At 33.0% G+C, this 27,643-nt stretch overlaps 6 protein-coding genes across 7 annotated transcripts; 1 reads left to right on the top strand and 5 right to left on the bottom strand.

Moving 5' to 3' along the window:
• Positions 1 to 7,050: 7,050 nt before the first annotated feature.
• On the top strand, positions 7,051 to 9,565 carry LOC124935769 (serine/arginine-rich splicing factor SR45a-like). Of its 2 annotated transcripts, none has more exons than XM_047476193.1 (7): positions 7,051 to 7,167; positions 7,545 to 7,570; positions 7,656 to 7,739; positions 7,826 to 7,934; positions 8,031 to 8,180; positions 8,446 to 8,509; positions 8,990 to 9,565. In XM_047476193.1, the coding sequence occupies exons 2-7, from the start codon at positions 7,545 to 7,547 to the stop codon at positions 9,505 to 9,507; spliced, it is 951 nt and encodes a 316-aa protein (XP_047332149.1). In that variant the 5' UTR covers positions 7,051 to 7,167; the 3' UTR covers positions 9,508 to 9,565. The 2 variants fall into 2 exon arrangements, 1 of the variants encoding a protein (XP_047332149.1); XR_007099075.1 differs by lacking the exon at positions 8,990 to 9,565 and adding an exon at positions 8,251 to 8,323 and having other exon boundaries at positions 7,054 to 7,167; positions 8,446 to 8,511.
• Positions 9,566 to 10,911: 1,346 nt separating this feature from the next.
• Positions 10,912 to 13,466, bottom strand: LOC124933933 (probable anion transporter 4, chloroplastic). The gene is made up of 8 exons (XM_047474377.1): positions 12,999 to 13,466; positions 12,568 to 12,794; positions 12,113 to 12,479; positions 11,917 to 11,961; positions 11,688 to 11,834; positions 11,470 to 11,607; positions 11,299 to 11,332; positions 10,912 to 11,217 (listed from the first exon to the last, which is right to left on the bottom strand). The coding sequence occupies exons 1-8, from the start codon at positions 13,434 to 13,436 to the stop codon at positions 11,030 to 11,032; spliced, it is 1,584 nt and encodes a 527-aa protein (XP_047330333.1). The 5' UTR covers positions 13,437 to 13,466; the 3' UTR covers positions 10,912 to 11,029.
• A 744-nt stretch (positions 13,467 to 14,210) lies between these two features.
• On the bottom strand, positions 14,211 to 16,345 carry LOC124936222. Its single transcript, XM_047476705.1, has 3 exons — positions 16,061 to 16,345; positions 15,815 to 15,961; positions 14,211 to 14,520 (listed from the first exon to the last, which is right to left on the bottom strand). Exons 1-3 carry the CDS (start codon positions 16,250 to 16,252, stop codon positions 14,377 to 14,379), a joined length of 483 nt encoding a protein of 160 aa, XP_047332661.1. The 5' UTR covers positions 16,253 to 16,345; the 3' UTR covers positions 14,211 to 14,376.
• Positions 16,346 to 20,633: 4,288 nt separating this feature from the next.
• On the bottom strand, positions 20,634 to 21,488 carry LOC124935015. The gene is made up of 2 exons (XM_047475482.1): positions 20,825 to 21,488; positions 20,634 to 20,776 (listed from the first exon to the last, which is right to left on the bottom strand). The coding sequence occupies exons 1-2, from the start codon at positions 21,486 to 21,488 to the stop codon at positions 20,634 to 20,636; spliced, it is 807 nt and encodes a 268-aa protein (XP_047331438.1).
• Positions 21,489 to 22,276: 788 nt separating this feature from the next.
• Positions 22,277 to 23,271, bottom strand: LOC124935014. The gene is made up of 3 exons (XM_047475481.1): positions 22,650 to 23,271; positions 22,448 to 22,515; positions 22,277 to 22,360 (listed from the first exon to the last, which is right to left on the bottom strand). The coding sequence occupies exons 1-3, from the start codon at positions 23,269 to 23,271 to the stop codon at positions 22,277 to 22,279; spliced, it is 774 nt and encodes a 257-aa protein (XP_047331437.1).
• Positions 23,272 to 25,104: 1,833 nt separating this feature from the next.
• LOC124935013 (agamous-like MADS-box protein AGL93) lies at positions 25,105 to 26,121 on the bottom strand. Its single transcript, XM_047475480.1, has one exon. It carries the CDS (start codon positions 26,119 to 26,121, stop codon positions 25,105 to 25,107), a length of 1,017 nt encoding a protein of 338 aa, XP_047331436.1.
• Positions 26,122 to 27,643: the final 1,522 nt, after the last annotated feature.

Below are 27,643 nucleotides of genomic sequence, written 5' to 3'. Positions count from 1 at the left end.
TAACCACAACTCTCGACCCGGCAATCCGGACACTTTAAAAATTAAGCATCATTATATATATATATATATATGTATGTATATATATTAGTTAGTTAAAAAGTTGAACTTATATTGTTAAAATGTCTTGCGTTTATCAAATGTTGTGTTGAATTTAAAAAATAAAGTGTTATTAGCCTAGTTGGTTAATGGGTTGATACTTGTTTTTGCTAGGTTTAAGGTTTAGGGTTTATTTACTCTGATATATTGTTAGGTTGAAAGTTCGAACCACACCTATAGGATTTTTAATTTTATTTTTAACTGTTTTACGTTTGTGGGCGGGTCAACCCACAATCCAACCCAAATATCCATCTACTCTCACATATATATCTAAAATTACCACAACTTTTAACCCGACAATCCGTACACTTTAAAAATTAAGCATCATTATATATATATATATATATATATATATATATATTATTTACGATTTTTTACAATAAAGTTTGCATATTTAAAATATCGGGTAACGAAAATTTTATAATAGAAAAAATTTAATTTAAAAAAAAATTAAAAATACATTTTAAATGGATAACCTTATAATTTTTTAAAAAAATTCAAGAAAATAATTTTATGTTTATAAACATAATTTGATGACACTCGTAAATGACTTGCGCGCTATGTCCTACATGCCTTTTAAAAAAGACATTTACAATACAAAATTTTGGTTATTTAGAAAAATTAATTATTACGTTTTTTATCATAATAATTATCGATAACTTTAAAAGTTAAGACTTTAGTTAGACGTATTTTATCTTTTAAATTTAAATATATTTTATTTTTGAAATTTTGAATTTTTGAATTTTTGAATTTTTGAATTTTTGAATTTTTGAAATTTTGAATTTTAAAAATTTAATTTTATCAAACATTTTTTATATTGTAGAAACGGTAACTTTGTCGTCACTTTAAAAACTAGTTGACCCGACCCAACATTTTTCCTTCTTTGTAGTTTCTTTGATTCATTTAAGAACAAAGTCCAGCACGTCTTTCTCTTTGTTGTTTTTTCTTTTATTCATATTTCAATAAGATTTCAGAACAGGGGATTAAAGTCAGAGCAACAATTTTGAACGACGACCTTGTTCAAACCCTAGTCAATGTTTCTTGATTTCGCAACTTATAACCCTAGACGACTTTTCCCCGATGTGTCGAATGTGCAAGACGTGTCGGTCGTGCCGATCGTGCCAGACGTGTCGGTCGTGCCGATCGTGCCGAACGTGTTGATCGTACTGAACGTGTTGATCGTGCCAATCGTGTCGAACGTGTCAGACGTGATGACGATATTTACGTTTCCCGAAACCGACTACCAAATCAACCAAATCGCGTGGCCATGCTGATTGTACCGATCGTGCCGAACATTTAGTATTTATTTATTTAATGGAGTTTTTTTAAATTATTAATTACGAAAAATACTAGTGTTCAAATTATTTAAAAAATTCAATACATGTTATAAGTAGATATAAAGACATTGTTTACCCGTTTCGCACCCTCTGCTCTTTTGTGAATAAAGGGAAAGCTCTAAAAATAACAATAACATAAATTGAACTGTTATTATTATTAGTTACTAAGAAAATATGCATTAATTACATTTTAATAATCGGTATCACTTCACAAATTTTCTATAATGGGTTTGCTTGCATTTATTTGAGTACGGTTGGATGAGTTTGGGAAGATCCTTCATGTCGATCATTTTTATTTTCTTTCTGGAATCTCTTATGCTTTTGTATTCTTCCTCCATCTTCCTCTTGCTAGACTCGAACTTCATATACTCAACCTCAACCGTACTTTTCTTCGAGCACTCTAATATCTTCTTCTCCGCATAAACAAATTTTCTTGGCTTTGTTTTGTCTAAATTTTGACTCAAACTGGAACATGATTTTTCGCCATCTTTAGAACCCATGTTACGATTTTGATCATTTGTAGGAGCGCCTAATATTATCCCAACGTTGTTATCATGAGTAGCATTGTTTTCATCATGTCTATGAATGGTAGTTGTTTTTCCATTGATGATCGTGCGATTGTTCTTCTTTATTCGAATAACGAGGTGATCCGATTTCTTCTTATTTTGTGGCTCCATGTACTTGTGTTGCTGCGGATTATCATCATCATCATTATCAAGTTCAGGAGTGGACGTCTTGAGATCGGGATCGTTCATCTCCTTTGTCCTAAAAGAAAAGAAGGCGGCAGATTTGTTCTGTTTTGATGGGAATAGAAGATGCGTCAATATCTGATCCCTTCTTAGTGAGTATTCTTGTGGTCGCATCTCCGCCGCCAATGAAATAGAAGCGATTATCGTATCAAAGACATCACCTTTCATACTCAAAAGTTGCTCTCTCAACTCAGCCATGGCACGATCAGGGTCGACGGCAGGCATTGCCATTTCTTTGTCTATGTTTAAAGTGTAGTAGTCACGACTTGTTTAGAAACTAAGTTTGTATATTTATACTAACTAGTCACGGATTTTTGGAAATAAAGTTTGTATATTTAGGAATATCTTGTCACGATTGCTTGGAAACAAAGTTTTTATATTTAGAATAATTAGTAATGAATTTTTAGAAATAATGTTTGTGTATTTAGATTAACTAGCATTGATCCCGTTCATTTGCACGAGTAATAATATAAAAAATCATGAAAAAAATATTACGGTAAAAATGTTTATGGGCGGGTCAATCCATAATCTGACATAAGTATCCATTTACTCTCATATATTGTTAGGTTACAAGTTCGAACCATACATATAACATTTTTTATTTTATTTTTATTCGTTTTATGTTTTTGGGCGGGTCAACCCACAATCCGACCCAAGTATCCATTTACTCTCACATATATATTCAAATTTAACACAGCTCTCGACCCGATAATCCGGACACTTTAAAAATTAAGCATCATTATATATATAGATAAGTTAGTTAAAAAGTTGAACTTATATTGTTAAATTGTCATACGTTCATCAAATTTTGTGTTGAATTAAAAATTTTAAGTGTTATTAGCCTAGTTAGTTAAAGGGTTGTACTTGTTTTGTTACGTTGCAAGTTTGAACCATACCTATAGCATTTTTAATTTTATTTTTAACCGTTTTAAGTTTATGGACAGGTCAACCCACAACCCGGTCAAAGTATCCATTACTCTCACATATATAACCAAATTAACCACAACTCTCGACCCGACAATCTGAACACTTTAAAAATTAAGCATCATTATATATATATAGATTATAGTTCAATTATCACAGTAATTAACCCTTAATTATTATTTAATTCATTCTTTAAGTTATTTTGAATATAAAAATTTAAAATATTACTTTAATATTATTTAAAATAAAGAAAAGTCAAATCTCATGTTTACCATTACTTTTTAATATTTTTTATTTTCTATAAAAAAAATATAAAATGACATATTAATAATTTAACTAAAATAATCTCAAATAACTCGTTTTTTATCCAATAAAATTTTTAATTTCATAATCATTCTCTTATAACACCACATCAACCAAGCTTAAGATGATAAGAAGTGTGGATTAGAGTTTTAAAAGCTAATAAGATCATCTGCTACCATTTGAGAGTGTTCATGTTCCCTCTCACTCACATGGGGAGATGTATTATCGTAATAAAATAAAAGAGTCTTTTCTTTTATTACGATAATGCCCCTCTCGATGTGAGAGGGATCAGGGCACTCTCAAATGGTAACATAAGATCTTATTCCTTTTAAAAGTGGAGTGTTGTGAAAGTTAAAAGCTTCAAATTAAAAGTTGTTTTCTTCAAAAACATTTAAATAAATATTTTGTAGCAATTACATAGTTCTAAGAAATTTAATATCTCAGGTTTGTTTAGTATCTTAGAATTTTAAAAGTTAAGTTAATTTTTTTTTAAAAAAACCCAAAATTTATTCTTTGTAATATCTAAAAGGTTTATTTAGTATAGACAATATAGTAGGAGTTAAGATATGTTTTAACAATAAAATACATCTATTATTTTTTATTTTAATTTAAACTAAAATTTATTATATATAAAAATTAGCACAACTATCGATGTCTTAATACTTACATGTAAGAGTTTTTAATGATAATGAAAAGTTTTACTTAAGTCTATTGGATAATTGTTTGGTTTATCTTTCAAAAATTTAATAAAAATTTCTTTAATTAATATTATTATTTTTTATCCCTGAAAATATTTTAAGTCTCTAAAAGGAATGTTTAAAGAATTAGACCTAAAAAATTGGACACAAAGATATGTGAAAGAGGGCATAATAAGAAAATATAATATGTATAATACAAGTTATACTAATAATTTTTTTATAAGGGTTTTTTTTTTAAAAGCTTATACTTTTATATTCCTTATACTCGTATATATGATATAAAATTATAATTAGCCCATGCTACAATACTTGGCTTGGCTGGTTGGGATTAAGTTTTCTTAAAGTAATTTAGATTATTTAAAAAGTAACTAATTGATTATGAGTTTGAGAATGTAATTTTATTTATTTATTTATTTGATAAAAAAAAACTTAAAAGCTAGATCAAATAAAAATAATAGTTTAAAATAAAATATATTTTAATATTTTGATTAATTAACGGTAATAAATTGAGAAAGAAATAAAATATGTTTGATTAAGATTTAATTATACATTTTATTAGTATATATAACTTAATATATAATATACTAAACATATATTTAGTTTTAATATTATAATATATAATTAAATATTAAAATTTATTATTAAAAAGTTATACTTATAAAAATAATAATAATTTTATTAATTATTATATTGTCATATTTTTTATATAATTTAAAAAAAAATTGGCTTACGCCATTAATTAAAAAGATCCGAAAAAGGTAAAAGAGTACAAAAGCTGAAATTGAGCTTACAACAGTTTGTTTAAAGTCTAGACATGATGGTAATAAGGAATCCACACTTGGCCTAAGAAACATACACGAACATGAAATCATAGTACAAAAGTGAATAAGGAATGAAACTAATAATCAATCAACTAAAACAAGACGATAGGAGTTGATTTCCTCGGACTTGTCTCTCTTGTCTTTGCCCTTGTTCTTTCTTTCCTTCTTTCTTGTCACCCTTATGTCTTTTTGGGATATATTTCTGGATAGAGTTTCGGCTTCTTCGTCATCGTTAGCTTCTCTTGTCACTTTTTTTCTTTTGGAGTTGAGCGTATGAGTTCTTTCCCTTAAGGTGATTTCTTTGACAACATTGCAGCTTTCTTTGGTTTCGGAGCTCATGGTTTTTGAGATGTTTTGGCTTTCGCTATCATCCATGTCGACGTCGGGCTTTTCGAACCTAATTAGTGGGAAAAGGGCCTCGATTTCAGGCTTGGTGGGATCGGGATCAATTTGGTTCACGTTCACATGTTTGTTGTGGTTTTCATTTGCTTTGAGGATTTCGATATAGGATTTCTTAACCACTTTGAGATTCTCTTGTTCGGGGGTGGCCACGGGTTTTTTTGCTTTTCCCCGTCCTTTTTTCTAGCTGCTCGTACATTACCTCAATGACAGACATGTTTCCATTCCGACATCTTAACTCGAATTTTTCCGATTTTGTACTCGTTGAATCGATCTCAATGCAAACGCGAGCAAACGTGACTCATTCAAACGAGTCAAAGTTGGGATCAAGCTTAAACGACTTTCTAATGAGTCCGGTGAGGTAGGCAAGTGCTTTGGCATTATAAAGGTGCGGTGGAATGTTTCTTAGTCTCACCCAAACTTGTTCGGATTGTGGCGGTTTGCTATTGATGTCCATTTCTTCATTCCATTTGGCAAACTTGAAACATAAGCTAAACATGAAGGTGAAATCTGAGTCGGCAATGGCTTGGGCTTCGGTCGCCGTGCCAAAAGTGAGGAAGAAATAGCCAAAAGTCGTTGACTTTGACTATTTTAAGTCCCTTTTCGCTCCATTGTCGGAAAAGGGCAGCCTTGATTGCTCGGAATGGGGCCTTGTGGGTGCCCATGAAGTGACCGACGACAACTCTCTTCCAATCGTTGACGCGTTCCTCTTCAAGTTCTAGGGGGAGTTCGATTTGGAACGAGTGTTCGAGCGTTTTAATTTTTAGGCTATGATCCATAATGAGCTTGCCTCCATTAACTGTCCCATTTTTCCCCCAAACCTTATTGGTTTGCCATGTTCGGTTTGCATTTGTTTGTATAGTGTAGGCATAGGTTTTGAGGCACTTGTAGAACTCCATCATAACATTAACTGACTATAGAACGATTTCTTCGTATTCGGTTTTATCGAATGAGTTACAATCTTACTCGAATCGAATTTTTTATAATTCAATTCAATTATAAATAATATTATTTATCTATATATATATATTAATTTAGTACAACTATTAATAACATTTCGACTAAACAAATAAAGTTTACATAAAAACAAAAACTATATTATAATGAAAATTTTAGTATATTTTTAAATGGAATATAAATGATAAAAATTGTTTAAGCACAACAACAAAAGCATATAGAGAAAATAAATAAAAACTAAAAATGTTACTGAATAGGTTATTGAGCTCGTAAGTACTCGAGAAGAGCGATGAATTCTCCGACGGACTCTACCAGCTTTTCGGAATGAATATAAGTATCGTAATAATAATATTAGGAATGATACACATTGGACGAATACGATTAATGAAAGTTCGACGATTTCTTTCAAACCAGATATTTAACAAAAAAAAATAATAATAATAATAATTAAGAAATATATATATATATAATAATAATTAAAGTTATTAAATTATTATAATACAATAGTTTGTAATATACATATTTATTATTGAAGTGTCCATAAATATATATATATCGGATGACTTCTTAAATTGAATCAACGAATCCTCAAGAGATGCGTATTAAATCAAAAGTGGTAATATGGGGATGAATATTAAAACTTATTATAGTTTGATAGCTTATTGTTTATTTTAACAAATTTTACTCGGACACGACATACATATTAAACTGGAATCTAATCTTGGAACGTGTCCGTCTTTCCAGAAGCTTCCCGAGTTCTCTATGTTAATATTCCCGTACTTTCTCGAAACTGTAGTAAGAAACAAGAGAACGAGATTGAGAGAGAAAAGGAAACAAGGATCGATTAATCTTCGCGCGGAATTCTTGATCAGCATTTCATATCGTAAGTCTATAATCCCTTGTGTATTTGAATAAAATTCGAATGTTGTGATTCAATCTGGTGTATCTTCTTTCTTTATTGTTTGTTCAATTTGAAACTGGCTTTGACAATGGATTATGGAATTTGATTATTTCGAGAATTTAGGAAGAACATGACATGAACGATTGTAATCTAATTAGGGAAAGTCATTTTTGTTTGTTTTCTATTGATTATAAATATAATTTTAATTTACATGTGTTTGAATGAACAATGACCCCATATTCAAAATAATCAACTCTAAGAATTGGGATGTCTCAAGTTGCTGTTGTATATATAACTTGAATATTGATTTAAATTACATTAATCTCTTTTCATCTTGATATTTTTCTTTCTTTCTGCAGATGTCAACATACTCAAAAAGATCAAGGTGAGTATAGTTGGGAAATTGGATTACAATCATCTTTGTTTAATGATATATTCACTTAATGGATCCTTCACATTGTTCATGTCAGGACTGCCCGCTCTACCTCACCACTGAAGGCCAAAAGATTCGCTTCAAGGTCAATTTCTAATTCAAGGTCGAGGAGCAGATCAAGGTATGCTAATTAGTGTTGTGATTCAAGAACTTTCATTTTGTCAATTGAACTTTGTTGGGTTTTAACTTGTGATAACTAATTTGTAGGAGCCGTGAGTCAAGTGTTGAGAATCCTGGAAATAATCTCTATGTGACTGGAATATCTGCCTGGGTCACGAAGCGAGACATTGAAAAGCATTTCTCCAAAGAAGGGAAGGTAAACTTCTGTTGCCCAATTTCCATTTGCTCATTTTTCTCCTTCCTAGTTTATAATATATATATCTTTTGACTTGTTTTTTTTTTTCTTTTTAAGGTTGAAGATGTGCATCTTGTGGCTGATCCTTGCACAAGAGAGTCGAGAGGATTTGGGTTTGTGACAATGTCAACTCTCAAAGAGGCTGATCGTTGTGTTAGGTACCTGAACCGATCAGTGCTAGATGGTCGGGCTATTACAGTAGAGAAGGTATTCTTCTAATTATGTGTAGCTTCTTCATTCTTCTGGCTAGTTTGTTTCTGCTGAAGTTTTTTGGCAGCAAGCAGGGTAGCTGTCTTCATCAAATCAAATTCATCATCAAGCAAATATCAGACTATTAAATCAAACAGAGGGTTGTATGCCCTCCATTTCTCTCATTCCATTTTCTTCAGTGATTTAGATCTATATGTATACACCATTTTGATTTATATTTAGCTGTTGTATTCAACCAACTAATGTTTTTTTCTTTTTCCAGTCTAGGAGACGTCGAGGTCGTACCCCTACGCCTGGAAGGTACCTAGGTCCACGAACATCCCGAGGTAAGAGTTCAAATATTAGATGATATTTCTATGAACTTGTATCACACCCCATATGGTAACACATATAATTTTTGCCCTTTTAATCTGTCTTCTGTACATGGAAACTCTTACAATCTTTGTTTCTTTATTCGGATCTAGATGAGATAATCAAGTAGAATTAAAAAATGTTTTGAAATATAGCCAAGTATGAACTAGAAGAAGATGTGTTTTTTCAAAATTTGCTACTAATTCAATATGGCTGGCCATCCATTATGTGATTTTTGTGGAGAAGCAAACTTCAAAACTTTTCATTTTTCCCTGCCCCTCTCCATAAAAGTGAAGTCATCCATTTCCTCGAAAAGTTTATTTCTTCAACCCAAAAGGGCTTCATCCTATTATTAGCTTTGGCTTTCCTCATTTTATTCATGTAAAAAGTTTGTGTGACAAAAAATTGTAGTTGTCAATCAACACATTACTTAAAGGTTTTGATAATCTCTGTAGGATATGGGCGATCCTCTAGATACTCTCGGAGACGTTCTCCTTCATGTTCTTGGAGTGAACGAGAAAGGTCCTACTCACGAGAAAGGTCCTACTCACGAGATAGGTCCTACTCACGAGATAGGTCCTACTCGCCTTCAAGGAGGAGATCCTACTCCCCCTATTACAATCATTATGGGAGGTGGTCCTATTCAAGATCCCCATTGCCTTATTGCAGCCCTTACTATAGAAGTGGTCGTCGCTCTGTTTCTCACAGTTATTCACCGAGTCCAAGGAGGAGGAGTTACTCTAGAAGCATCACCCCTGAGCCATATAGGAGGAATTCGAGGAGTTGTTCTCGTAGCAAGTCGAGGAAGGACTACTATTACTCTCCTAGATGTAGGACGGTTAGATCTAAGAGGAGTGCGTCAATTCCGTCATATTCCTCTAGGAGCTCTCGATCTAGGTCCAAGAGGAGTGTGTCAATTCAGTCATATTCCTCTAGGAGCTCTAGATCTAGGTCCAATTCTTGCTCGGGCTGATTGATTTGTGCATTTAAGATAAGATAGAGTGGAGCTTAGTAGTTAGTATTGGTTGTTTTGGATTTACTGAAAACGCATATATGCTTGTATCATATGTGACACTATTAATGGACTTGTCCTAATGTTCACAACTGATTGCTCATTTCTCCTGTCTCTCCTTTCATCATCACCATGCCCATTTCTTTATTCACTCCTGTCACGCCCTTTACGCCTCTCTTTGCTTAAACCGACAATTGACTGCAAAGTAAGTCGGAACTCGGAAGACGAAGATGAATCGCTGGCGAATAGATTGTACGGCTAAAACTACAAGGAGAGAGAAACTACGGACCGTATACTTTTTAAAAATAAATAAATATATATATATATATATGAAAAATGATATAGCAGCGTCCCATTTAATTAATAATTATATCGTTTCACATGATTAATAATATATTCTATCCATTCTTAATTTATTTTTATTATAAATTAACAGAAATTAAATAATATTTTTTTTCAATTTAAGCTACCATGATTCTCATGGCTATAATTTCATTACCTTATTTCAATTCAAAATTGTATTTTTTTTTATTGAGAATGAATTGTGTGTTATTTTTTTTATGAAATTATTTTTTTGCATTTAAATTATTTTAATAAGTTATTAAATTAAGTAGATTAAATTAATAAATAATCAATTTTAGTTTATATTTACAAATATAAAATTGAATTAAATATTTGAGTTAGAATTGATTAACTTTACATTGAATTCAACCAAATAAATTGGATTGATCACTATCAATATCTTGTTTTCATCCAAATGTAAAAAATCATGTAAATTTTGATTTTGACACATGATCTACATATTTAACAAATTAATAATAATAATAATAATATTTTCTAAGGTTTTGAAAACCGTTTTGGTGATCAAACCAGTTGTTTTGACGAATTCCGGTTCGATAGGTTCAACCGGATGAACTACCGGTTAGACCGGGTATTAGTATTTTCATCTTCATCTTTCAGAGAAAATATTTCAATTTTATAAAATTAACTAAATAACTTGTTTATTCTTTTCTATCATATTTTTCATATTTTTTTTAAATTGTCATTTTATTGACAATTAAAATATTTCAATTTTATTAATTCTTTTTTCAAATAGAATTAAACAATTTTATTTTATTTTTATTGAATTAAGAAGGACTAACATGACATTCACAATCTTAGATTGACTTTTTCTTACCTAGTGGGGTAATTCAGAGAACTATTAAGATGTATTTAACTTTAATCTAACATAAAACTCTCATTTGTAAACCACAAGTTCCGTTGTCGTTGTCATTGAAAAATACCTTATTATTGCAGCTATTGTTCTACAAAAAAACAAGCATTTTATTAACAGTAAGAGAAAAAAAAACAGTTACAAGCAGGCACTCGGAAAAGCTAACCTCAACTTGATTTTTCGTTTTCTTCAGTGTGAAGGTAAAGAAAAAAGAAACGATTCAACTGATCATCGATATACATAAAGAAAGAAAGACGAGCTCTAATAATTCTAACTAGTGGCTTCATCAAAATTGACCTTTTCACCTGTGGAGAACAAGTTCCAAAACAAGGCAGCAGAGAAATAGAGAAGAGAAGTTAGCAATAAAAAGCCCTTAAAAGATCCCACTAATTCAACAAAGTATCCAGCTCCAACTGTTCCAATAATGGCTGCAAATGTCCCAGCTGTATTCGACATTCCTGAATCAAACAAATTTTCGAATTGGGAATCGTAATCAAATCCTACATATTTGAAAAAAGAAGAAAAAAAAACTTGCTTACCATGAAGAACACCAGAATACTGTGGAGCAATCTCCTGGTTATTTACGCAAAATGAAAACAGTTTGTCAACAAAGATCGATAACTCTATCTATAGCTCTAGTGATTTTAGAAAAGAAGCAGTCATTGACTGATTGATTGATTTGATTATCCAAATCATTTATTTCAACTGACCTGAAGATTCACAAGGAAGCCACAATGACTAAATGATTTTAGTCCAACTGCTAAAGTAAGCCAAGCAGATGCAACTGTTGGAGTTTTCGCACTTGTTAAGCCAATTAAAGCCACACCCGGGCTAATAAACCCTATTGACTGCAAAAGTTAAGTAAACTGTTTAAAAAAATGAGGAAGATCAACAAATTTTATATTTTTATTTGATATTTTCTATTTACCTGCATGATTTTGCGAGTTAATGTAACGCTGGTTCCATTTTGTATCAGCATATCTGACAAATACCCAGCAAAATAGCCCAGAATGGCCATAGCACTCCAAGGAACAGCACTAAACCATGCTGCTTGTCTGAGATCAACATGATATATCTACGAAAGAAGCAATAAATTACAGGTGTTACAGTCGAGCATTTATATTTAAACAATGGCACATCAAAAACGTAAGTCTTACAGTTTTGAAATAGATAGGCATCCAAGAAAGAATAACAAAGAACCCCTGCAGACAAGAGGATAAGTTAGCTAGCATACATGAGTTTTGAAGCAAAATACTGAAAGAAAAAGAGAAAAGTTCTATTGTCTATGTAATCATCAGTTTGTTTACGCATACTTAAACTACCCTTTTGAGATATAAATGAATAATACTTTACCCAGCTATGCATGGCATTAGCAACAATTATGGACCATGTGGGTAATTTGGACAGCAATTTCCTGAAAGGAGGCATAACGTAACTTTTCTTTGATTTATTCACAGCATTGGAAGTGCTTGATCTATCAGCCTGAATATATTCCAATTCACACTTTGATATTTGACGGCTTCGATCAGGTGTGCTTGAAGTTGCTGATAGCCAAACCAACACCCAAAGGAAACCAGACAAACCGAATATAACAAAAGGTCCATAAACACCGGCCTGTGACATAAGGATTGGAGAAAGTGTGAGTCCAATAGCACTTCCAAGCTGAAATCCAGCCATTGCCACACCAACAGCCCTTGAACGTTCTGTCGGAGGGAACCATCTAAAGAAATTTTGAAAACATCAATGACATAAACCTTTAGAATGAAACGAAAAGAAAAGAAAAGAAAGAGAAGGTTGAAACTAACTACCTTGAGATCATATTATTCATACAAGGAAGGGCGACACCCTCTGCAATGCCCAATAAAACTCGCATTACAAGAAGAGCCCATAGTGATGTTTCAGCAGCCCAAGGAGTGAAAAAAGTTGCTATTGACCATAAAGCCACACCCCATGCCATTACAACTTTACCACCATAATTGTCTACAAGTGTTCCTCCAGCTATTGGAGAGATCAAGTATCCCCAGAGGAAAGATGACTGTCATTACAATCGATAAATAAATCAGATAATATATGAAACCATGTATATCTTCCAAATTGAAGCTTTCGGTTTACACGTCCTTCCATTGCATAGATTCAGCAATGTTATGTTTATTATGATCTTCACATATGCATGTATAAACTATAAACCCTAGACTAGGCAAACGATAAAGGTGTTTTTTTTTATCAATCGAGAGAGAACCTGAACAATGCCGGCGAAGGATTGACGCCAACCATTGGCGAGAGAGAGAGGAACAATTGCGACGGACATGACAACTCGGTCGGCGTTACAGAGAGCTAACGCCAAACCCAACATGGCTACCACTTTGACTCTCTCAGAAGTGATGAATTCAAGGAAGCTTGGATCGCCATCTCCTCCCCTACCAATAGGCCTCGAGGAACTGCTGAACCGAACACCAAACTGGGATTCCCGATTCTTCTTCCCAATTGTGTTCTGAAGATGAACAATGCGTGGAGAAGTATGAGAGGGAAATCGAATCCCGAAGCATGACGAATTAGGATGGATTTGGGAGTCGGTGTGGAGAAATGAACTCCGGCGATTGAATTGATAGAAACCAACCGGAAAATTTGATCGGCGATCGATCAAGGGACTGCAGTGAGAGTGAGAATGGATATTCATTTCTTTCTTTCTTGGATAGGGATTGTTCTAACTTCATTACTCAAAAACATAGCTATTATTAATGAAATCAAACATATTTATTTATTTTTAGTTATTTAATCTCATATTTACATTCAATTTAAACAATCAAATTAATTCGAGATAAATATAAATAAAAAGTAGATAAAAAAAACTCACACCAAATTCTCATAGTTTTTTTTATCCGTTATCTCGATCAAGATTTTCATTCTCCCGCGGGATAGAAAGGTTTTTCGGTTGAGATCGTTTTTATTTAATATGAAAAAATTATTTAAAATTGTTATTATATAGATATGTTTTTACTTAGATTTTATTTAAATTAATTTAAAATATTTGGAAGAAACAAATGTAAATTAAAAAAAAAAACAAAAAACAAACTCATTTATAATCATCTAACCCTAAGAAGTTGAATTTGAATATAAGCTATATTAACTCTTTATATACATTAACATTTTTTTAATTTAATCATTCTAAATTTCTTACAGAAACAACTTATAATATTGTATTTCAAATTATAATTTAAAAATAATTCATTTTAAAACTTTAGAGAAAAAATCCATATAGTTTAACTGAGAATATCAAAATTGGCAAGTTTCAAATAATCACTTAAAAATAATTCATTTTCAAAAAAAGAAAAAAAATTAATATAGTTTAAAATAGAATATCAAAATTGACAAACTTATTTATGAGTTAACCTGAATTTGAACAAAAAGAAATTGAGACAATTTTTGTAGGCTATTAATTTAGATGAAATAATGATAAGAAATATAACTTATATTAATTAATAATATTTTGTTCAAACAAACATGATTAATATAGACACATTCACACATTCTGGAACACTTGATCAAGCTATATTTCTATTAGCTTTTGTTATGTCTTTCACAAACAAGTTTGGCACAATGTAGGTGTAATGAATCGGCTACATTTTGCTAGCATGTTTGTTAAAAAGAGAGTGACGACCTTCCGCAATGATATCCCCAGTGATTTTGTTCTTTAAGACGACATTTGTCCCAAAAAAACCTCCCTTTTTACCTAAAAGTCTAGCTGTAATCTCCAGTTCTTCCTGTCAACAAGACACCGTTCACAGAAGCAAGTAAGAAAAATAATAGAATCGGTAATATTATAGGACCTGTGGACATTTAGTTTCTGTTGGGAGATGATCTTTGCGGCGTAAAAAGTGGTATATAGAAGTTTTTGGGGGTGTAAAAACAAACACGGCTAAACCCAAATCACCAACCCTCTATTTCAACAATTTGCAAATAAGCTTCTTAGACTTGCTCATTATTTCAACAATGTCTTCGCACTTTAAGAAAAATGAAACAAACTCATCTGATATCTTCATCTAATTTCTAACCAAATAAAGTTTACTAGTATGAAAAGGAAACATAATAATGATATAAAGATGTAGCAAACACTAGGGTTCCATAAATCAAAGAGAATTGGAGAAGACGTAAATCTCTTTATTGCGTGAAGTAATTGAAACCCAGAGTATACTCATACTCTACTAATAGTAATCTTATTCTATCAGGTCATTGAATCCGATCCAACACAATCCTGTTGGCCTAAATCCTTATTGCCCCTATTTCGTAACAAAGATTCCCATTACCAAAAAATGTTTACTAGACAACATATGAACATGATTGATCAAACCAGATTACACATGCAATGCACTTTTAAGGGAATAAAATCAAGCATATATGGTGCTATGCTCATTTGATACAAGGCATGCGCTGAATTCGGTTTGTTGATGAAATCAAGATGTAGTGGATGCAACATTCATGTAGATTGTCGAGCCCTCACTCAAGTATCTCTTGCTTTCCCACAAATGGGTAAATTCCACTCCACATATGGGAACCAAAAAGTCTGAGAAAGGGACTCAAAGAAGTTCATTATATACCATTTGGAAACACTTTTTCTGCAAGTTATCTCTTCTTAAGGTGGATCTAGATCAAATCATGTTTGAAAATAGAACTTAATCATGCCCATATTAAAGAAATATTATTAACAATTTGGATCAAGATTCAGTTCGAGAAACAAAAACTTTTGTTTCGATTTGGAAACACTTTTCTCTTAGATATTTCTTATGGTTCAGAATGAAAATCTAATAATTGGACATGTATTAAAAAGATTCATAACAAAGGAGATTAAAAAGGCTATCTTGTTATAGGCAGATTACTTGAACACTTAAATATGCCAGTTTGAATACTCTTCAGTTCCCTGTTCATGATAAAATCCCATATAATTGTAGACAAATTACCAATGGGGGAAAACACAAAATCACTATTAAAGACTTTAAAGAGATCATGTGAATTACATTTACAATTGTTAAAGGAGATATGAAGATGGGGATTACTTACATCAACATCAGCAGCTGAAACGTACGAAATTGACATATCCACTGAGACATTATTCATTTCATTCTCCCATTCGGACATGATGACGGCACCTCCCAATTCATCGACTAGATTTGCAATTGCCCCGGCGGCCAATTTACCATTACTATCCTGGACAGCAAGCAGTTGAACAACAAGATAGGTTGTTAGCGCATTAGGGTTCATGTTTTCGTTCGATCATCATATACCCTTATCATAAAAAAAGCTTACAGAAAGGTAAGAAGGGACTTTGAAGGAGCAGGATACAAAGCCGGGCTGAACTCGGTCGACTCGGATACCCCTAAGCGTCATATCCTCGTAGAAGCTGCGATCGATGTGGATTCGATGAGTGGGAATGGTGAGCCGAGAGACTAGCTCCGAATCTCGGTCGTCCACTGACAAAAGGTTTCTTGCCTTATTCATTTTGCTTATCCTCTACTCTGCTATCTTGATTTCCGGTCGGTCGCCGGAGAGGAAGCTTCAACTCTAACAATAATAAGAGATCGGAAAATGTTAAATAAGCCAATTTTTGTATGGATTAGGCTCATGAAAATTTTTTACGGATAAGGATAAAAATAAAATAAAATAAATTAAAAAAATTATAATAATATTTATTCAATGTTTAAAATTATTATAATAAAAAATATAATGCTCTCATTTCACATTTTATTCACTTCGATAAAACAACTTATTTTCTCACATGTTTCATCACATATTTTTTTCAAATGAATCTCTCATTTCGTGACTTTACACTTTCACTTTGTCAATCAAATATTTGATTCATATTTTTTAATAATTAACATTGTGACCTCACACTTTGGTCAATTAAATATTTGATTCATATTTTTTTAATCACTTTCAAATGATACTGGTCTATAATCACTCGACAAACCACATCTCAATCACATTTGGTTAAAGGTTGTACTTGTTTTGTTAGGTTGTAAGTTCGAAACCTACAAATAACATTTTTAAATTTATTTTTAACCGTTTTAAGTTTATGGGCGGGTCAACCCACAATCCGACCCAAGTATCCATTTACTCTCATATAAATATCCAAATTAACCACAGCTCTCGACCCGACAATTCGGACACTTTAAAAATTAAGTATATATATATATATAGAGAGAGATTAATTAGTTAAAAATTTGAACTTTTATTGTTAAAATGTCTCGCATTCATCAAATTTGGTGTTGAATCTTAAATATAAAGTTTTGTTAGCCCAGTTGGTTAAAGAGTTGTACTTGTTTTGTTAGGTTGCAAGTTCGAAACTTACATATAACATTTTTAAATTTATTTTTAACCGTTTTAAGTTTATGGGCGGGTCAACCCACAATACGACCCAAGTATCCATTTACTCTCACATAAATATCCAAATTAACCACAGCTCTCGACCTGGCAATCCGGACACTTTAAAAATTAAGCATCATTATATATATATATATATAGATTATTTAGTTAAAAATTTGAACTTTTTTTGTTAAAATGTCTCGCGTTCATCAAATTTGGTATTGAATTTTAAATATAAAGTGTTGTTAGCCTAGTTGGTAAAAGGGTTGTACTTGTTTTTATTAGGTTGCAAGTTTGAAACCTACAAATAATATTTTTAAATTTATTTTTAACCGTTTTAAGTTTATGGACGGGTCAACCCACAATCCGACCCAAGTATCCATTTACTCTCACATAAATATTCAAATTGACCACAACTCTCGACCCGACAATCCGGACACTTTAAAAATTAGGCATCATTATATATATATATATAGATTAGTTAGTTAAAAATTTGAACTTTTATTGTTAAAATGTCTCGCGTTCATCAAATTTGGTGTTGAATCTAAAATATAAATTAGCCTAGTTGGTTAAAGGGTTGTACTTGTTTTGTTAGGTTGCAAGTTCGAAACCTACAAATAACATTTTTAAATTTATTTTTAACCGTTTTAAGTTTATGGGCGGGTCAACCCACAATCCGACCCAAGTATCCATTTACTCTCACATAAATATCTAAATTGACCACAGCTCTCGACGACAATCCGGACACTTTAAAAATTAGGCATCATTATATATATAGATATCAAATTAATTATATTATTTTAATAATAAAATTAAAATAAAATAATAATATTTATAAATAATTATTATATATATTAAATCTAAATGGGTTAGGCTCATAAATTCTTTTAAAAAAAAAACTCATGAAGAGAAGTCTTGTGATTGTGATCTTATTGATCCTGGTGAAGAGTTTTCTAAGACCATCTTCAACCCCTCAATACAATTTTCAACTCCAAAATGCAGTAAATATCAAATCAAACAGTAATCCATCTCCAACCTAAAAATCAATTTTCAAACTCAAAAGAATATTCTCCGAATATTCTTTTTTTATACCAACTTTTTAACTTTACTAATATTATCTATATATTTATCAACTTTATAAATTTAACCCCAATTTTTTCTTATTTGTTTATGAAACAAAAATTAATTATAAATTAACAATTCATACACATAAATATAATTTAAATAAATAAATTATTAAATACTTAAATAAATTATATATAAATATAAAAAGATTATATATTAAAGATTATAAATATATAAAATTAGAGAAATGTTTAATATAAAAATAAATAAAGAAATCCTTAATTAAAAGAAACACAAAAGTTGGAGGACATGATTACATTTTATGCCTAATTGCAGTGATGAATAGTAGTACGCCAAATTTGCCGGCTTCTCTTTCCATATTTGCCGGATCTGCAAAATGCCGCTGGGAATGCCGTAGGGTTGGAGGCTTGGAGCAAAATGGGCAACTCCAAACCCATTTTGCCTTAGGGTTGGAGATGGTCTAACAAGAGAGAATTGGTCATTTTCCAATCATACACAAATTGATTGGGAGATGATCTTATTTGCGTGGGGCATAATTTTTAATGCGCGGGTGATCATTGTAAATTTTTTTTATTTTATGAAAATACCCCTTCGCGAAACGCGAATGCACATCGCGTTTCGCAAAGGAAAAGTTATTTATAAAAATACTTAAATTTTTTTCATTTCGTTATTTTTATTTCTCTCTGTTCTCTCTCTACTCCGTGTTCTCTCTCGCGACGGCGACAAAACCCTCAATGAACACATCATAAAGATCGACGACCAAAATCTGTTATAATCCATTATTGTTCATCATCTGTATCGATTTATGTTCTTATTTTCATTATCTTCATCTTCAAATCCTAAACCATGGGTTGTTCTTATTGTTCATATTTTGTTTATCTTGTTCATATTGGTTGTTCATCTTGTCGATGATGATATTTGCATATTGATGTTCATGAAAGATTCATGTTCACGATGGGATGTCCCTTCGCGACTGGACAAGATTTAATGATGTTGTGAATCGGTTCTGTTTCATGGAAGATTCACGTTTTGCGATGGGATTTCACGTTTCGCAATGGGGCTTAACGTTTCGCGATGGGGCTTCACGTTTCGCGATGGGGCTTCACTTTTCGTGATGGGACTTCACGTTTTGCGATGGAACTTCACGTTTCGCGATAAGACCTGTTTTTCACCATCGCTTCATGAGTTCTTCCTTGGTGGTTTTAAAAGTCAAAGGTTCTTTCCCGATATAGTTACCCACTATCATTTGTTCCCATGATTGAATGTGTTTTTCTTCCATATCATATGGTAACTTGAACTCAAAGAGATTTTCCAGTTTTTCCACATTTTCTTTGAACGCACCTAGGAAAATCTGTCCCTTTTCTAGGATTTTTCTTTCACTTTCTATAGCTAAATATTGACCCTACTTTGTGTTTGAAATCTTCTTTCAGACTTGATCAACTTGCCAATTTAGGTTCTTCTTCAAAGTATAAGCCTTTATCTTGGTATATTTTGTCAACTCTTTCATTGTGTTGACAGATCAACTAACAATAACGTCATACTCCTATTCTTTAGAAGATTCCAATCTTAGAGGTAGTGCAGGTTTAGCTGAACAGTGATTCGTTGAGCCATTTCTTTGTTGAGAATCATTTTCTCATTCTTAGCTTGCATCAACATCCTTAAAATCTGGTTTCTCAGTCTTTTGAGGTTTGCCCTCTCATTGAAACCCACTCTCCATTTGCTTTTGTTTTCTCTTCGGTTTCCCATATTTTCACTACTTTCTTGCACGTTATTCTGACATTTGTTTCCAACCTTAATTTCTTCCAGACCAACACTGTTTTTCTTTTGTTCCAATGTGCTTTACTTCTTCTTGTCGGTTCCCTCTATTTTATTTTGTTTTCCTTTTTTCCTCTCCGATTTACCCATTTTCTCATATTGATTCTGATTCCCAAAAGAATCAGTAACAAATTCATTTGAATTTTTTTATTTATTTAGGCAATCAGTATGTATTTCATTTCTACTCTTATCTCCGTTGACATTCATTTTAACATAATTCTCGAAGTCTATAGTGGAAGAATGCATACTTGGAGCTTTTCCAGAGTTGATATTGTTGCTCTTGCTCACGAATTCAGGGGTGTCATCCTTTCCTTCTTTAACTAGAGTTTCTTCTTCTTTTTTTTGTGTGTGTGGGGGGGGGGGAAGGGAGGGAAACGATATAGTTATTTCATTAAAAAAAACCCCCAAAAGGGGAAAAAACCTACATGAGTTCACGAATTAAAGCAAAACAAACATTTACTTTAAATTTCAAAAATCGGAATTACAAACCGAATGAGTAAAGACAAAATGAATTACAAGTTAAAAAAAACAAACAATAATAGTTTTATGAGATCGCCTTGAAGTTGCTAGATTGAGTGACTTCATAATAGTTAATGCCCCAATTTTGACATAAACACTAATTTTGCTCATTTTTGGAAATTCGCCTCCAAGTTCGAACAAGGGAATTACAATCAAACTTTATGTTATTCCAAACATCATCAACACCACCTCTCACCCTCGTGAATACTCTTGAATTTCTTTCCATCCAAATGTGGTAAACTATAGAAGCAAAACCACATTTAAACATATTTGAATGAAAAAAATTACCTTTAACTTTCAAGATGGCCATCTCCTTGATATCAATCCAATCCGAAGGAAAAAAAGCTAACTCCATAGCTTTTATAATCCGTCTCCATAACTCGAGTGTAAACGGGCAGCCACTAAATAAATGATCCATCGTCTCTTCATTGTCACCACAAAGAAGGCATTTAGAATCCGGGATATCCATAAACCGCTTAAGTCGATCCCTAGTTGAAAGTCTCTTCCTAAACAACAACCATAACACAAATTGTTGTCTCGGAATGATATTGGAGGACCATACAACATGAGTCCAACCCACATCGTTCCCCCTCTCACGAATAGACTCCCAAGCTAGATTAGAATTGAACTTTACGTCTCTTTCCACCTTCCAAACCCATGAGTCGATATTGTCATTAAAGTGTATTGTTTGCATGAAGCTAAGAATCCTAACACCTTCTAGAATTCCCCTCAAAAGAGTATTATAATCTCCATCCCGAATGTCACGAACCGATGAATTAAGAAAGTCCCTTCGAATACGTACCCCACCAAATTCTGCCTTAAGAACAATATGCAAATTTTCAAACCATGGGTCATACCAAAACAAGATTCCCCGACCATTTCCTAACTGGATATCAAACAAAGATATAACGATGTCCTTAAGCTTGAGAATCTTCTTTAGTGACCAGACCATTTTCGGTTTAATCTTTAAAGTTCATATACTCTTTTCATTCTTCATAAACCTTGAATGTACCCATTTAACCCACAACGAGTCTTGTTTCTTTTCTAACGCCCAAAAATGCCTTATCGTAAGATCTTTGTTCCATTCAATGTAACTTTTCAGCTCTATCCCTCCTTCTTCTTTCGGCTTACACACATCATCCCACTTCACTTTCTTTCCACCTCTTCCTTGATTTCCTTAAATAAAGTTTCTCATAAGACAATCAAGATCCTTCATTACCTTCTCCGGGAGAATGATTTTTTGTGCCCAATACCCTATGATTCCCATGATGACTTTCGTAACCAACTCAATCCGACCTGTGTATGATAGTCTTTTTGTTGCCCAACCATTATTGAATTATTGAATTTCTCGATAAGCGGCCTACAATGTGAAATCTGTAGTTGCTTAGCCGATAATGGTATCCCCAAGTAATGAACCAGTAAAGTGCCCTTTGAATCCCCATAATGTCAAAAATACTATATTTTGTTTCCTCCTTTACACCACCGTAGAATGCCAAACTTTTTTCTTCATTAATAATCAAACCTGTAACACTAGGAAAGATTGTTAATACTTCCTTAATAGTTTTAATAGAGTCAACATCATCATGTGCCATAATAAAGAGGTCGTCCGCAAAATAAATGTGTGTAATATCTTCCTCCCTTATTGTGGATGGTGGATGTACGGAAGATTCTTTCGGAGCATTTTAAAAACGCTCTCAAAGATCCCATGATGAGAACGAAAAGGTAAGAAGAGATGGGATCTCATTTTCTTACTCCGCTTTCACCCTTGAAATACCCATCATGAACTCCGTTAACGCTTACAATGAAATGAGAAGTTGAGATACACTACCAAATCCAATCAATAACAATAATCAGAAAACCTGAAGCACTTAGAAAATCATGAATAATAGGCCATTTAATTGAGTCAAAGACTTTCTGAATATCAACTTTAAAAGCTACCCGAGGAGAGATGTATTTCCTACCGTAGCTCTTTAAAAGCCCTGCATAAGAATGATATTATGCGATATATTTATACTCGATATAAAAATAGATTGACCTAAACTAATAAGATTAGGCACAACTGTTTTAATTCGTTTAGAAATAATTTTTGAAATAATCTTGTAAATCACGTTACAACACGAAATAGGTCTAAAGTCATGAATTCCTTCGTGTACAAGGCACTTTGGGATCAAATTGAGAACCGTAACATTCCATTGCTTAAGAATCCTCCTATCCTGAAAGAATTCAAGAACGCCTTCGCTAACCTCATGCCCGATCACACCCCAATTTTCCTTAAAAAACCTCACATTGAATCCATCGGGTCCTGAACTCTTATCTCCACTCATACTGAACAAAGCCTGTTTAATTTCCTCCTTACTTACTACTTCAATCATCCGACGACTTTCCTCCATGGTGACTTTCTTGGTCAAAATATGATGAAGAAAGTGATTATAACTTGTGCTTTCCTTTCTAGTTCCAATAAGATCTCTATAAAATCGGATGGCTTCATCATGAACTAGTTGTTGCCCTTGAACAATCACCCCATCACTTGTCTTGATTTTATAAACCTGATTTCTCAAGTTTCTTGTAGGGCACTTTCTATAAAAGAATGAGGTGTTGCTGTCTCCAAGAGACAACCAATTCTGTCTCGACTTTTGTTTTATATAGCTCTCTTTAAGAGAACTAAGAGCACGAAATTTGGTTATCACTTCTTTTTCCTCTTGAAACAGACTTTGAGAAACTTCGCCACTAGGCATTTTTTTCTGTAAATCCTCAAGAATCAATCTAGCTTCAGAAACTCTAGTCGAGATGTTACTAAATTTTCACTTATCAAACCTTTGAAGACACCGTTTCAGCATTTTCATACTTGAAACATTTTTGATCCACTCACATGTTTAAACCACACCTCCTTTAGAATAATCTTGAATTTATCACTCTCCATCCATAAATTGAAGAACTTAAAACGGCCTTTTAATTCTCTCCTCCTTATCCCAAGACAACATGATAGGACAATGATCTGAAATACCCGGATTAAGAACTTGAATTTTTCTCTTAGGAAACTCAACTCCCAATCATCGTTAATTAACCCTCTATCATTTCTACTTTTCCTCATGTCCTCATTCCCTCACATAGACGACCAAGTAAATGCATTGTCAGCATTGGTTGGTTCAATACAACCGATATTTCTAATACAATCATTAAAATCAATCATTGCCCGTGAAGTATCAGCTTCCGGGCTTCATTCATAACCAAATCTGACCAAATTAAAGTCTCCCAATATAGCCCATGAATTAGTGTCATCAACCTAGCTATTCAAGTCCCTCCACAGCTGCTTTCTAACACTCTCAGTATTGCTGCCATAACTAGAGTGTCTTTGTTTATATGAGTGGTAATGGGATGTGTCCTTCTTTCATTCTTATTGGTTATCTGCCTCTTGGACTTTCTTTGGGTGAGTGGAGTAGGAATTCGATACCTCAGGTGTCCGTTTGAGATAATTAGCCAGGCTTGAGCCAACAATTGACAAAGAAGAGAGATTCCCTACTACCGAAGTTTTCATGTTTCCTGATGTTGATTCAAAGTGGCAAAAGCATACTGATTCTTAATTAGCAAGCAACATACAAAAAATCAGTATAGGTAATATTCTGTAGAATAATGAATTTTTGCACTACAGAAAATTGAGAATGTTTCATGATGTCGACCAAGATATCGACCGAGATAGCCAGTCGACCGAGAGTGCAACCACAGTTGACTATGAGTGAGATAATTGGAAAATAATGGCACTTATAGCGATGCGCGATCAATATGATTGAAACCCTATCGACGCTTATAAATGATCCAACCGGGGATTCTACGGCGCTGCCGGTCGTGCTGTTCGTTGCGATCATATTGTTCGTGCCGATCATGGCATCGATTGTGTCGCTCATGCCGTGGCACTTACAACGATGCACGATCTGTACAATTGAAATCCTAACGGCAGTTGCGAAATAAGGGATTCCACAGTGCTGCCGATTGTGCCATTCGTATCATTCGTGCCGATTGTGTTTCAATCGACAAACGACGTTTCTTGTTTTTCCGGTGATACTATTGAATTTCTAATTTGTTATTATTGCTGAGTAGAATGATGTGCACGTTCTTGTAGATAAATTTTAAGAATTTGTCGCCAAAAAATTCTCGTCGAAAATCTCCATAGATTTTCTCTTAGGTTTGCTATATATTTTTAACTTTGCAAAATTCTATAATTTTGTTTTAACCAAATTGATCGCACCACAATTTGGATCGAAACCATTTCCATTCTATGAAGATCAAGTTGTATTGTTTTTTCTAAGTTTAAATGTTTAATTTATAAATAAATTTGATTGTAAACAAAAAAAAATTACTCAATTAATAAACCTCTTCTTCTTTCATGAAACAAACGAGACTCGTGATAACATCAATTTTACTCATTTATCAAATCATAATTCTTTACAAACGCATGTTAATCTACTGCTTCTATAATCTAATTAAAAATAGTGAATGAAGTATTCCAATCGAATCCATCTACGTCTACCTAACTTCTATACATGATTTGATTCTCAAAAGTAATTTCAATATTACTGAGCATGATCATATCTAGACGGTAAAAATTGAGACGGCAGCGGCGTTGCAGACATGATATCATACCAAGATTGCGAATCCAATAAATCTATCATGGAATTAAACGGGACCTCTTGTTGGAACTCGGCGAGGGGAGGATATACATCTGGTGCAGTAAAGTCGGTTGCTCCGAAATCCGAAAACATTTCTCCGGACCGGTTCGTTGCCGTAGAGTGCATCGTTGACGTTGACGTTGTTTTGCTTTTCAGAACTCCCTCATTTTCCATTGAAGTAGATGGGTCCCAGTTTTTTTGGAGTGGATCATATTCTAGTACTTCATTGTGATCCCACAATGCCGGAAGCTCGCAATCAGTAACAAATCCTTGTTTTGTGATGAACCCAGAATTAAAATCATTTTCGAAATCTAGCATTTGATTTGACGGGAGAATAGATTGTTCATTTGATAAGAGATCTCGGAAGAAATCATCACCAGATTTGATCGTAGAGAAGTCTTCAAAATTGGGAGATTCTTGTTGTATTGAAAAACAATCCTCACCACCATAATTGATTGCAGAGTAGTGTTCCGAATGTTTGATAGATTGAGAATGAGATGGATCATTATTAGTCTTTGATAAGATGTTGATTCTATCGGTAATCAGTTTCAATCTGGCTTCAATTTGGTTGGAGAATGTTTGTAACGATTTTGTAGACAATCCATCGAGCAAACCTCTTATTCTAGTTGGAGAAGGTTGTACATGTGCTGCTGCTGCTTTAGATGATTCTCCATGATCATGAACGGCAGCCATAGCCATGTTGTTGTTGTTCTTGATCGGGATTCTTGATTTTTCTTCTTTGTAGCGATTGAGGATTAGCTTCAATTGATTGGAATTCTCTGGCCATGTCTCCACTTTTCCATCTTCCCCAAAAGAGACTATGCAAACGTCAACCCCGCATAGGGTTGAAAGCTCCAAACCCTTTTTCATAATGCTATTCATTTTCAAATTCAGCTGTTTTACATTCTTCTTCTTCATCATTGATGATCGAATAACTTTTTTCTTTGACTGGTGAAAGATATGATTAGAGGAGGGAAAGAAAAGAAGCTAGAATATATATTTATACATAACAAGAATGAAATTTGAATCTTAAATAAAATTTGGACCGTTTGTTTAATTTTAATTGTAATTTCTACCAACAAACGGTTATATTTTTATATTTTAATTTGAAATTTAAAATTTTAAATTACTTATGCATATGTAGATTAACATCCCGCTTAAATCTTTATCCGCAAATCGATTTCAATAGGAATCAACTAGTAGAGATAAGTTCAGGCGTTTGAAGAAGAAGAAGAAGAAGTATCGGAATCGTTGTAAGCAAGATCGGTACAGGAAAAGTTCAAACATACATTCAAGAGATGAAGCCACTTTCGAGATCTCTCGCCGGATCTGGAGAGGCGATGATGGCGTTCAATATCCCGTAGGAGGTGGATTTGAAGAAGAGACGAATCTGAATCAAACCCCTAATAATGGAATTGATTTCAATAGTGCAGAGAAGAAGAGTTCGGCGGCTACGTCTAGAAAACAATCGAGATCTGTCAACATAGAGGAAAATGAAACAATTCCTAAATTCCATCATCGACAACATTCAGATCCAGATCCTCCGACTGGAATGAAATTGGATTCTGGGTCTTCTACAAAGATGGAAGAGAAATTTGGAGTTGGAAGTGTACTCTAAACGTCTAGAATTGCTTGGGTTGAGATCAGTTGGTAGTTCAGTTCATCCTTGAATATGGTTCTTCAATAATGGTGGGTGGTGCTTTTCATTTTCTGCATTTCTTAGATAGCCAGTTAGTTAGTTGTTCAAGCTTTTCTTACTTCTTCAATGGTGGTAGAACTAGATAGTAGATATATATATCTTAAATCTTGATCTGAAATCTAAATCAGAACCCTTTGGTCGTTGATTTACATACATATAGTTTATTGTTACAACAATTCTTTATCAACATGAAAGATTGAGTCTTTGGCATCACCAACTGAGTTGCAGGACCTTTGAATTATCCAAAGACAATATGTATACTCACTCTTTAAAACTATTTGTTTTGTATGAGATCACCAATGTATGATTGATGATTCTAACAAAGTGGAATTAATAAGGTTGCAGAATAGTTAATCATTGACATATAGGATCTGTAAATATGTAATCAAAATATTCATCATTTCTTGTTTTCATTATTGTATCACAAATGATTTGTGGACAGAATTCTTGGTTAGATTTAACGTATCAAAATCGATTCAGCTATTGCTTTTGAAGATAACAGTTGTCCATTAATTTTGCCATTGTTGGGCTAAAGAAATGGTGTTATGGTAGGCATCTTGACTGTTTTGCTACAATTCCAATTGCTTGATAGAATCTGTTATATAATTGTTACTTATTATGAGCAGTTTTTGTGCCCCAATCCGATGTAAATTTTGTTAAATTTGTCAAGTTTTTTTAATCAATTACTTGCAGTGGAAGTATGAGTAAAAAAACAGTTATCGGACTTGGTTGTTGCTCGTAATT

This window comes from Impatiens glandulifera, chromosome 4 (assembly GCF_907164915.1).
Source record: "Impatiens glandulifera chromosome 4, dImpGla2.1, whole genome shotgun sequence".
In the NCBI taxonomy this organism is placed as follows: domain Eukaryota; kingdom Viridiplantae; phylum Streptophyta; class Magnoliopsida; order Ericales; family Balsaminaceae; genus Impatiens; species Impatiens glandulifera.
This window is presented reverse-complemented; position numbering and strand designations above follow the sequence as displayed.